The sequence below is a fragment of the Microcaecilia unicolor genome, chromosome 4 (assembly GCF_901765095.1).
Source record: "Microcaecilia unicolor chromosome 4, aMicUni1.1, whole genome shotgun sequence".
In the NCBI taxonomy this organism is placed as follows: Eukaryota; Metazoa; Chordata; class Amphibia; order Gymnophiona; family Siphonopidae; genus Microcaecilia; species Microcaecilia unicolor.
Genome location: NC_044034.1, coordinates 172,273,552 through 172,286,264, shown reverse-complemented (window position 1 = coordinate 172,286,264; position 12,713 = coordinate 172,273,552). Strand labels below are relative to the sequence as shown.

The 12,713-nt window shown below is 44.4% G+C and overlaps 1 protein-coding gene across 1 annotated transcript in view; it reads left to right on the top strand.

Moving 5' to 3' along the window:
- Positions 1 to 2,511, top strand: part of MICAL2 (microtubule associated monooxygenase, calponin and LIM domain containing 2) — a 357,507-nt gene extending 354,996 nt beyond the window's left edge. The window contains 1 exon segment of the mRNA XM_030200975.1: positions 937 to 2,511. Coding sequence (XP_030056835.1) covers positions 937 to 965 — 29 coding nt within the window. The 3' untranslated portion in view covers positions 966 to 2,511.
- Positions 2,512 to 12,713: the final 10,202 nt, after the last annotated feature.

Below are 12,713 nucleotides of genomic sequence, written 5' to 3'. Positions count from 1 at the left end.
CTTCCGCAACCACTGAAGACCTATCTCTTCAACAAAGCATACCACAACGACCCATAACAGGAACTATAATGCATCACCTCTTATCAAGATCCAAATATCTTCTCCCTTTGCTTATTGCCTAATTTTTGTAGATCTATACATGCTCTGTAGTACATAAATTGCATCTATACTCTGAAATGACGTTATATTAATTTATCTATTTAATCGACCAGATCATCAATATTCGTCGGGCAATACCAATCACCTCTTTTACTCTGTAACGACGATTAATACGTTAGTCACATATCTATTATGTGAACCATGCTCTCTATGTAATAACAACTGTACCTTTTTACTCTTTTTCGCTGTACTGACGATTCATTATGTTAGTCACATAATCTATTGCTTAAATCATGCTCTCTATGTAATAACAACTGTACCTTTTTACTCCAGAGTGGCGAATACCACAAAGGAACATTGTAAGCCACATTGAGCCTGCAAATAGATGGGAAAATGTGGGATACAATGCAGCAAATAAAATAAATAATGAGCAACAATGCAATAATTAGAATTTATGTGCACAACTCGCTAAGCGTATTCTGTATGGGCCTAAATACTAATGTGGGCTTTGGGTGGGAAAATGGGTTTCGTGGGGCATTCCAAAATTTATGCACATAGTTACAGACATATGGCCCAGTGCGTGTAAATCTATGCACAGGGATTTTTGGCATAGTTTAGGCACTGCTTATCAACTAAGCATATTCTGTATACACTGCGCCCAAATCTATGCACCACTTATAGAATATGCTTAGGCCAAACATGTTTACCATGTGGATTTTTTAGGCCACCTTATATAGAATCTGGCCCTCTATGTCCTGCATTAAAACAAGTTATCAAACATAATATATGAACTATTCGTTTGATCCAAATTAATGGTCAAATTTTTCCATCTTCTAGGCCGCAGAAAGATGAGAATCCATAACTGAGGAGCAGAAATTTTCACGGAGATGAGGAGGTGATTGAACAAAGGGACAAACTGGTGTCTTTGCTGGAGCAGCAGAGACTGGAGGAGACAGCCGAGACCAAAAGCTTTGAAAACTTTGCACTATCCAGGGGGCTTAGCACTGAGCACGGACCATGAACATTGACATGAGAATGCTCTGAACAAGCAGCCCCATTGAGCAGTCTACAAGAAACAACCTTGCAATCACAAGTGCAAAACACTTGAATGTTATGGGCATTAACTCTGAGCTGTACAGAGCAGTGTTTGTAAGTCGCAGAAACTGGACTGGAACCTTAAAATCCACTACATCAGTAATTCTTATCCTGGTCCTAAGGGCACACCCAGCTAGTTGGGTTTTCAGGATATTACAATGAATATGCATGCTCTAGATTTGTATGCACTGCATCCTTGGTATGCAAATCTATTTCATGCATAGATATTGTGGATATCCTGAAATCTGACTGGCTGGGTGTGCCCTGAGAAACTGGGTTAAGCACTGCACTATATTTAGCAAAAAAAAAAAATCTTAGGCACTTTCTCAGGGAACCTCTTGCAGAGCTGCTTGGCAGTTTGAAATTTTAATTTTGTAGAGAAGTATGGGACATTTTTTCAACAGTTTTGAGTTTATGCCATTGTATAATACTGGATGCACGTCATGTGAAAGAACATTTAATACAAGCAGCAAATTTACCAATGCTCAAACATCCACTACCACCCAACTAGTTTTTGACCTTCATCAAACAGTGCAGGTTAAATCACTTTATCTTTTGTTCTTACCAAACTTTTTATACAAATGCATTTTTTATTTTAGCAATTGAATCTGTTGTTTTTAAATCACTGAATGTTCTCCAAGACTGTATCAGTCTGAAATATGACGTGCATAGTGCAGACCGTCCTACAACAATGGTAACGGGAGCATTGTAGACCACATGCAGAGTGGCACATATGCTTCACTTCTTGAAACTCTACAAGTTCAGAATGTTTGGATCAATGCTGCTATTTAACAAACCAATGAATGTAGACTCTCTTTGTCAGATAGGTTCCTTTCAGTATTTTTTTTTACTTACAAAATGGAAAAACGCCTTTCTTAGCAATGGGAATGTGAGAGGGCACATACAAGCACAAGAAAAGTCATTTTGCTAATGAATCCCAGCTATGGACTAACCTTACATACTTGCTGTGAAGACATCCTGAGGATGGTGTACTTTGCCATATGTATAAGTTATTTGTCTTTATACGTATTTTTGTATCTCATGTTAATACCAGTGTTGGATAAAAGGTGGCTGAACTGCTTTTGCTGCTCAAAGATGGGGGAGGGAGATGCTATGGTTTATTAAAAGAAGTTGTGAAAATGGAAAGAAAACAGTGTTATACCTTATATTTTGCAGAAATCATGAAGCCAAAGTGCATTTGTGGTAGTTCTATGTATGTAATACACAACAGGACCATTGCAGCTTTTAAAGGCCATTTGTGTTGAGTCGCTAAAATGCAGAGATTGAATGTTAATAATATATGCATGTGTGTATTTATATATTGCATGTGGATTTTTTTTCTGCAGTTGGGGGGGGGGGGTGGGGACTTGGGGATATTGAAATATAACACTTCCAGCATTGCATGTGAGTCCTTCACCTTCATGCAGTGGTTCCCAGCCAGTCAGATTTTCAGGGTATCCTCAATGAATATTCATGAGGTAGATTTGCATGCAGTGGAATCTGGGGTGCTTACAGGACCAGCTTTGGGAGCCAATGCCTTAATGACTTAAAATAGCTTCTGATGCAGTTAAAGAAGTGGCTCCATGGAAGATAAGTAGTGGTTCCATCATTTTCTGGTTTCAGTAACATGCTTTCTTCATCCAAGTGATTTCATATATCAAGCTGCTAACGAAGACTTGTCCAGCTACAATATGATCCTAGGGTAGTCAACCAATCTTCCACACCTGAAGTTGGTGATGTCATCTGAATGACAGTATTGGTCTACTTCTCCCATTTCCAGTTGTTTATGTTAACTCTTCCTTGAGGTAAATTCAATTATGTTGTATGCCTATCCCACCCCACTCTGTGTGTTATCTGCTGTTTTGTCTACAATATACATTAGCAACCTCACAAATTGAGATCTAGAAACTTAGTCTTTATTCCCAGTCTTTGAGGGCCACCAACAGGTCAGGTTGCCAGTATACCTTTAATGAATATGCATGAGAAAGATGTATAAAATGGAAGTATGCACACATGCATATTTCATTAGGGGTATCCTGAAAACCTGGCCATTGGGGGACCCCCCCCCCCCCCCCCAGGACTGGGAGTAAGATCATAATCTAGATTTTGTCACTTCATAAGACAAATGTGAAGAAACTAGAACAGTGTTTTCCAAGTCAGTCCTAGCATACCCCCTTGCCAGACAGATTTTCAGGATATCCACAATCAATATGCAATGAAATTGATTTCCATACACTGCCTCCATTATATGCAACTCTCTTTCATGCATATTCATTGTAGATATCCTGAAACTGACTGGCAAATAGGTACTCCAGGCCTGACTTGGGAAACATTGAATTAGAGTACTGTGCTGCATCCTCTGCTCTGGAGGCCTTTCCATGGTAGCTGGCTGCAAATATGCTCTGGCTGACCAACAATTGCCATGCCTGGAATCTGACACTCACACACAAAATGGATTATTAACAGTCAGTCTCCTTCCATACTGAGTCAGGTCCCCTTATGGACTTAGGTTCTTTTATGCCTTTCCCTAGGACGAGCCCCTGTGCGGAGGCAAAAATGTCCCAGTCCTCCTAGGTCACTAGGGTGTTGCACAGTTTATATCGAGGTCCAAGAAAAACCTATGTCAACAGTCCTCAGGGTTTGCTATGATTCAAAAAATGTTTCCAGTTAATCACAAATGAAAAGGAAAGGCCAGACTTATAGCTAGTGTGCCTGCCACCACCCTCATATCTCCTAGAATCTACTCCTACTTCCAGAGATACATCCTCCACTAGCAGGTAAAAACAACAAACAAAAAACAGTTCTGGTGTAGACCAAATAGTTCCAAAACACAGTCTTAATAATACAGTTCAAAGCAAGGGAATAGCAAGACAGGGCTGTACTGTCTCAGGTTTGCAGGTCTTCGGTCTCTAAACAGAGACTGAGTTCTCCTGTCTCCTTTTATTGCACTGTCAACTCCTCCTCTTCCTCTTGTTCCACTCCCCTGATTGGCCAGGTCTGTGTTCCCTCCCAGCTCTCCCTGCTGACGCTGTAACCCTCCTGCTTCTTTGATTGGCTTGGAACCTGTCCACCCAGCTCTCTCTGCTGAGGTTTAATTCTGCAGTTCTCGCTTCCCTCCTACCCTTTCTTCTCTTTCTCCTCTGGGATTAAATTCTACAGTTAACGTTTTTTCTTCTCTGGGTTTCCCCAATCTCCGTGATAGAACATATACCCCAGTATAAGTGCCAGTTAAGTTTTTAATAACATAGGGGAGCAGGAGGGTATTTGGACTTAGTGATCTCATTATGCTGTATTGGCACAAAGAAATAGTATATGGCAGCAACAGAAAGAGGTTACAAGAGAGGTGGATGGAGTTTGGTAAGGGGTACACTGCCTCAAACTGTGTTGTTCTTGGTTTGGTTTCCATCTTGGCTTAGCTAAGCCCTCGCTTCCATTCTCACTCCTAGCACAGCTCTGCTGCTCAACTCTGACTCAGCTCAGGCTAGCTTTTGGGGTATGTGACCTAAGTGGCTGTGCAGGGCACCATGAATGAGGGGGTACTGCTATAATGGTGTGCCACCCCCATATCCTTCCACATCATATGGGCCAGAGAAAGAGGGGGGCAGTGGATGATAGTGCTGGGCAGAGAATATGGGTGAAAGCAGGGGCGTAGCTACGGGTGGGCCTGGATGAGCCCAGGCCCACCCAGTTTAGGTTCAGGCCCGCCCAGAAGCAGATCCTTACCCTCTCCCGACTCCCACCCCTGCCGCAGTGCTTCATTTAATTCTGTGGGCGCTGCTGTTGCACAGTCTCCCACCCCGGCGCTTACACTTTGCTATGGCGCTGACAGCAACTGTACAGATGCGGATCTGACATCCTGCTCCGGGGCCTTCCCTCTGCTGCGCTGATGTAACTTCCTGTTTACGGAGGCAGGATGCGGAAGGCCCCGGAGCAGGACGTCGGTGCCGCATCTGTAGAGTTGCTGTCAGCGCTGTAGCAAACTGTAAGCGCCGCCGCGGGGGGGTGGGAGACTGTGCATTTACACACAGGAGACGGTGAGGATGTCAGTAGGGTGCTGGCCCAGTAAGGGGAGGCTGGGAAGGGAATAGAAGGGTGCTGGACTTGCCAGGGGCAGAGGGTTGGAGGGAAGGGGAGAGGTTTGGGATTTGCACAGGGAAGGGGAGAAGTTTGGGATTTGCAGACGGGAAGTTGGAAGGAAGGGGAGAGGTTTGGGGTTGGCAGACGGGAGGTTGGAGGGAAGGGGAGAGGTTTGGGATTTGCAGAGGGGAGGTTGGAAGGAAGGGGAGAGGTTTGGGACTTGCAGAGGGGAGGCTGGAAGGAAGGGGAGAGGTTTGGGATTTGGGAAGGGGAGAAATTTGGGATTTGTAGCGGGGAGGTTGGAGGGAAGGGGAGAGGTTTGGGATTTGCAGAGGGGAGGTTGGAGGGAAGGGGAGAGGTGCATGGAAAAAGAGCCAGATGCATAAGGGGAAGGAAAGAGTGGAAGAGAAGCTGGTTGGGGGGGTGGGATCAGAGAGGAGAGGGACACATTGGTGTGGAGAAGGGAGAAAGGGGACATAGGTAAGTATACAGAAGGGAGATGATGGGCATTAGGTGGGAGCATGGGGTCAGGGACACAAATGTGAGATGCTGTGTGAGGATGGCACATGGGCACAGAGGGGTAATGCCTGACAAGGGGGGGGAACGGGGATATGGAATAGAGATAAAATGCTGGACACTGGAGAGGGGGGTATATGGACACAGAGGGGGGGGAGAGAGATACCAGACAAGGGGGAGAATAGGAACACAGAAGGGATGTGCTGGGCATGGGGTGCATAGGTGCACAGAGGAATGATGAGGGGATATGAACACAGGGGAGATACTGGACAAGGAAATATAGGAAAACAGAGATGGGAGATGGATGATGGACATGGAGAAAGAAGAAATGTCAAATAGGAGACCCAGGCAAGTTAGAAGAGAAGAAAGAGGGAAGCAGAAACCAGAGACTGGGACCAATATGATTTGAGAAAAAATGACCAGACAACAAAAAGGTATAAAAAAATTTATTTTATTTCAATGTTGTTAATATAATATGTTGGATTTGGAATGTACATCTTGCCAAAGTTGATGTTAAACATGGCTGGGGTCCAGGACAGAAATCTAGGAAAGGACCCCAAAGTCCATTACCAGGCTGTGCCTTCAGCTTCCAGCATGCAGGCTTTCTCTGGCCAAAAAACAAGCACAATTGCCCTAGTTGCAATCCCTAACACCATCCCTGGCACGTGCCATCTTTATATTTTGCACAGGAGCAAATGCCTTTCTTTCTTGTTTCTCTAGTGTTGTACTACATGCAAGGTCTAGTTTCTTGGGGTTTCCATTTAATTTATATTTCTAGAGTTTGTGGTCACTTTTTCTGTATTTGGCATTTGTGTCTTGTGTGTGTGACTGAGGTATCCTGTTAGCATGAAGTTTCCATGTAGCATTCTGTAGTAATTTGGCTTGTTCAGCTTTCCTGATAAATGTATTTGTATTTTGGGGCCCTACTATAATATTTAAGGCACTTCTTTTTCATAGGTAGGATCTTTGTTTTTGGAAGTTAGTGTTGGCATGGTAGATTTGCTCTAGGTTCTGAGTGACTTTTGTTTTATAGATTTTTTTAAAGTTATATTTATAATGTGTCTGTAATTGAGACTACACTAGAAAACAAAATGTCTTTGTATGATGAGTTTTATGGAGAATTGTCCTTGCTGTGCTCTGTATCCATTGTTGGTGGAGGGCCAGGAGGTTCTCTTGATGCAGAATGTGTTTGGCTTCAATACCATATATGTGTTGGAGGACCATGGCTCAATGGGGCTGAATAGTGCAGTCTATTGTACTTCCCTTAGCTCTCAATTGGCCTGCAGCCACTGAAGCCTGCCCTGCAACCCTCATTTAAGTTATGGGGAGTGGGGTAGGGACAGAGCATGAGTGCATCAGGTTGCTGTTTTTTCTCTTTCAAAAAAAGTTGGCAACTCTAGTGCCCACCTATCCAACCTTTTGGCCCACCCAAAATTTGCCTTCTGGCTACGCCACTGGGTGAAAGAAAGGGAAGTTTAGTAAAAGGAGAGAGGGATGATGTGCTGGAGTCACCACTAATAAAGGAGGGGGCTTTGTTCCAAAGCTACTATCACCACATGAGGTCCCAATTTCCATTTTTCACAGAAGGCACTGGTTACCTAGAGTCATAGGGCTGCCACACAGTGGGTTGATATGAATGCATGCCTTTGGGTTCACTAATTTCCTGTTCAACATCTGATCTTTGTGGTTTCAGTCTGAAGGCATGAAGCATCCCGTGCAACTGTGGCCCTGAGGGCTATGGAGGAAGTGACTGAGCTTCTAAGGTTTGTGCATTCAGGTACAGAAGCAGCCCTTAGGGCCTTTCTGGATGTGGAACTGCTATTATACTTCAATCTGTGAGTAACAGGGGAGGGGAAGATGTGAATGGTGCTTGGAAGGGGGAGTAGGAATAGGATTCTTGCCAGAAAGGGTGGGGATAAAAAGCTTGAAAACTGAGATGAATCTGCTTATGAGGGATGAGTGAGCCTAGCTTGCAGGGGAGAACTGACCAAGGTGGGATAAGCGGGAACCTAATGGAGGGAGGAATTAGTAAGGGGTAAGGCAGGTCAGGAGGAAATAGGAAGCAGCAAAGTGTAAGATGAGAAAATGAGGGAAAAACAACAGAAGATGAGGAGGAAAAAGACATTAAATCAGGGAAGGGTTGAAAAAGAAGTGGGGATAGTCTGAGAGAAAGGAAAGTGTATAATATGCGTAGGTTAGGTAGAGAAGGACAACTGAGGACTGGCTGGGAAGGATAGAATGAGGCTTGTATAGATGAGACAGGGTGAACTGGCAGTCATAGCTTGAGTGTGGTGTACATAGGCTGGGAGGAGGGTGGTAAACTGATGATGAGTTGGGGCTGGAGAGGAAGAGTGACTGGCAGGACTTTTAGTAGTTCCCCTAGCATTACTTTTGTCCACAAGCCCTCCCTGTGTATGCATCACCCACTGTGCTCTACATTTAAAGACATCCTGGTCAATTGTGTCTACACCCACCATGCTTTATTTTCCTTTTTATGGACTTGGTAATTTGTGCTCAGTTGAGCCCCCCTCCCCCCCCCCCCCCCCACCCCCACACACACACACACAATAATTTTGAAAAGTTGGATCCTATGGCTAAACAAACAGATCAGAAAGGTGGAACAAGTAGTGAGCTAGACAGCCCTGAAAGAAAAACCCCAGAAGCAAAAGAGAAGCAGAGAAAAGAAATAAGGCTGTTTAAGGAGAGGGACAGAGAATAGTAGACTGCTTGGAATTGTGGTCCCAGCCAGGGAAACTTAACACAGCCAGTCAGGAGTAAGTAGATGATAGCAGAGGAAAGTAGCATAAATTGGGGAATCCTGGTGTGCCAGTTAAGGATTTATTTAGAGAAACAGGAGGGGAATAGCTTGCCAGGGAAGCCATGATGAACAAAGAAGGAAGGGTGAGGTGGAGTTGGCACCAGGATAGGCTGACAGTTACCCTTCCAGATGGGGACATCCTAAAAGAGACAGCAAAGAAGGGTCTTTTGGTTGACACATAGAATTTATGCTAGCCTATGTTTAAACGCTTATTCTACATGTCTAAGATGATCCTGGTGCCTTAAATGGGGCTGAGCATACTCTTTATCGGTGAAGAAAACAAGACTGAATAAAAATAGACACTGATGTGCCTGCTCTATTTTCTAGCAAGTTTTCAGAGTACGTCACAAGTGGTGATTTGCCACATCAGGAGAATAAAAGATGATTTGTTCAGCACAGATGTTAAAACACTTAGAACAAGATGTATATTGCGTCTATGGGAAAATGCTTAGTAAAAAGGTATTTTGTACCTTAAAGATTCTGGTTCTTTTCTTCACCTTAAATACAAAGTGGCCTAGGGTAGAAGCTAAAATCAATTGTTTCCAAAACAGAGAAGACATCTTCCCTACTAGTGGGGCCCAATATTTTCATTTGCTTGTTTAAGCTTCTAGACCCTATTAGGTTTGGATAGCATTCAGCAGAAAACACCTCAAATCCATCTCCTCACACCAAATGCTCTGACCATGTCATTTGCCTCTGGCCTGTCATAATTGGCTCCTCATAGCTTTCAGAATGCAGCATATGATTCTGACATTTGTCATATAAGGCCCTTAACATGGAGATACTGCCATATCTTGTTACTTTGATTACACCTTATTGTTCCACCTCAGCTTTCCTTTCCATCTGTTTATTGTGTACAACTTGAATCAACTTGTCAATAAGAGGCCATTTACCAAGGCTTGTGCTCAAGGATCCGTATAAAGCAAATATAACATAGTTAAAATAGGGTCCCGGAAGACTGCCCAAAAATAGGGCCAAAAGACAGTGTCAAAAGCCTTTTGAATATCGAAGCTCACCAACAAGGCCTCCACGTCTTGCTCTATAATAGACTCCAGGGCACAAGGCCTCTACATCTTACATAGTAAACATAGTAGATGACGGCAGAAAAAGACCTGCACGGTCCATCCAGTCTGCCCAACAAGATAACTCATATTTGCTGCTTTTTGTGTATACCCTACTTTGATTTGTACCTGTGCTCTTCAGGGCACAGACCGTATAAGTCTGCCCCGCACTATCCCCGCCTCCCAATCACCAGCCCCACCTCCCAACCACCGGCTCTGGCACAGGCACAGACCGTATAAGTCTGCCCAGCACTCTCCTCACCTCCCCACCACCGGCTCTGGCACAGACCGTACAAGTCTGTCCAGCACTATCCCCGCCTCCCAACCACCAGTCCCGCTTCCCACCACCGGCTCTGGCACAGACCGTATAAGTCTGCCCAGCCCTATCCCCGCCTCCCGATCTTGACTAAGCTCCTGTGGGTCCATTCCTTCGGCACAGGATTCCTTTATGCTTATCCCACGCATGTTTGAATTCCGTTACCGTTTTCATTTCCACCACCTCCCGCGGGAGGGCATTCCAAGCATCCACTACTCTCTCCGTGAAAAAATACTTCCTGACATTTTTCTTGAGTCTGCCCCCCTTCAATCTCATTTCATGTCCTATCGTTCTACCACCTTCCCATCTCCGGAAAAGGTTCGTTTGCGGATTAATACCTTTCAAATATTTGAACGTCTGTATCATATCACCCCTGTTTCTCCTTTCCTCCAGAGTATACATGTTTAGTTCAGCAAGTCTCTCCTCATACATCTTGTAACGCAAATCCCATACCATTCTCGTAGCTTTTCTTTGCACCGCTTCAATTCTTTTTACATCCTTAACAAGATACGGCCTCCAAAACTGAACACAATACTCCAGGTGGGGCCTCACCAACGACTTATACAGGGGCATCAACACCCCCTTTCTTCTGCTGGTCACACCTCTCTTTATACAGCCTAACAACCTTCTAGCTACTGCCACCGCCTTGTCACACTGTTTCGTCGCCTTCAAATCCTCAGATACTATCACCCCAAGATCCCTCTCTCCGCCCGTACCTATCAGACTCTCCCCGCCTAACACATACGTCTCCCGTGGATTTCTACTTCCTAAGTGCATCACTTTGCATTTCTTCGCATTGAATTTTAATTGCCAAACCTTAGACCATTCTTCTAGCTTCCGTAGGTCCTTTTTCATGTTTTCCACTCCCTCCGGGGTGTCCACTGTTACAGATCTTAGTATCATCCGCAAATAGACAAACTTTACCTTCTAACCCTTCGGCAACGTCACTCACAAATATATTGAACAGAATCGGCTCCAGCACCGATCCTTGAGGCACTCCACTACTTACCTTTCGCTCCTCCGAGCGAATTCCATTCACCACCACCCTCTGGCGTCTGTCCGTCAACCAGTTCCTAATCCAGTTCACCACTTCGGGTCCTATCTTCAGCCCATCCAGTTTATTTAAGAGTCTCCTGTGGGGAACCGTGTCAAAAGCTTTGCTGAAATCTAAGTAGATTACGTCCATAGCTCGTCCCTGATTCAATTCTCCTGTCACCCAATCAAAGAACTCAATGAGGTTCGTTTGGCACGATTTCCCTTTGGTAAATCCATGTTGTCTCAGATCTTGCAACTGCAAGACTTGTTCGCTGCTTTTCAATATATTAATGTGAAGACCCACAGTTGGTCTATCCCTCCAATTTAATGCTGATTGCTCCACTCTTGCGGAAAGTTATCTTGCCTGCACCATGGAAGAAGTGCTTGTGTGCTCTGTTTAAGAAGAGAGGAGTTCTTTCCAAGTATTTGATACTTATCCTCTCTTAACTGATATGCAGTCTCATATTATGCAGTTAAGATCCCCTGAAAGCAATAACCCAAGTCTCTCAGCTGATAAGAGCTGCAGAAGCTATTGGCTTAAAACATACCAAGAGGTGTGTATTTTCAAAGCACTTAGACTTGGTGTAATTTTATAATAGGACACACAGACACGAAGGGTGCACACACCGTGCTATTTTATGAAGCTAATATACGCACATATGTACCTTCACAACATTACCTGGAGGGAAGTAAGCTCACGCATTTATATTTGCTCCGAGGCAGGTGTGATTGTATTTGTTGTCACAGGAACCTAAGACCTTTGAAGTCAGAATGATTGAATATTTTGACACCCAACAGACAGGACTTAACAAGGATCTGGGTTTTCTAGCCCATTATCTCTCTATATAAAAGGCACCACCAACGTTCTAAATGAAGCCTCCAGCCGGAAGTGTGAAGCGGTAGAGATATCCGTTTTCCCCATGAGTGTCTGCCCTGCCCTCGCTCTCTCTGTAACACAAACAGTGAAGGAAAGGAAAACACAGCACAGCACGAAATCGCTCTCTCTGTAACAGTGAAGGAGGAGGGAGGGGAGAGAGGGCAGATGCCCTCACTCTCTCTGTAACACAAACAAACAGCAGGAAAACTTAACACTGAAGGACTCAGAGGGGGAGGGGACAGAGAGCAGAGGGGACAGACAGCACAGGGGAAGGGAGAAAGGGCAGAGGGCAGGGACACACACACTCCCACATGTAGGGTTACCATATGGCTCCAGAAAAAAAGAGGACAGACCGAGCCAGTCCAGACTCCACCTCCATTGAAAGCAATGGAAAGCAAAACCCGGACTGGCTCAATCCGTCCTCCCCTTTCTGAGCCAGATGGTAACCCTATCCCACATGCACACTCTGAAGAAACCTTGCTAGCCCCCATTTCATTTGCATCAGAAACGGGGCTTTCTTTACTAGTAACCATAAAATGTATTTCTCTGTTGATCACCCTCCTCTCACCTACCCACACCCATCCTGTTAGAATAGCAATGAAATGCTTTGATGTCCCCTTGCATACCTCCTACCCACCCCCACCCTGCTAGACTGTCAAAGTAATGCTTGGATGTTTCACTTATATATACTATCTGCTACTATATTTGCTTATTTCCGATCTGACGAAGAGGGCAACCTTTGAAAGCTAATCAAGAAATGTATTAAGTTATGTCCAATAAAAAAGGTATCCTATTTTCTTTTCCATGTTTTATTTTGAT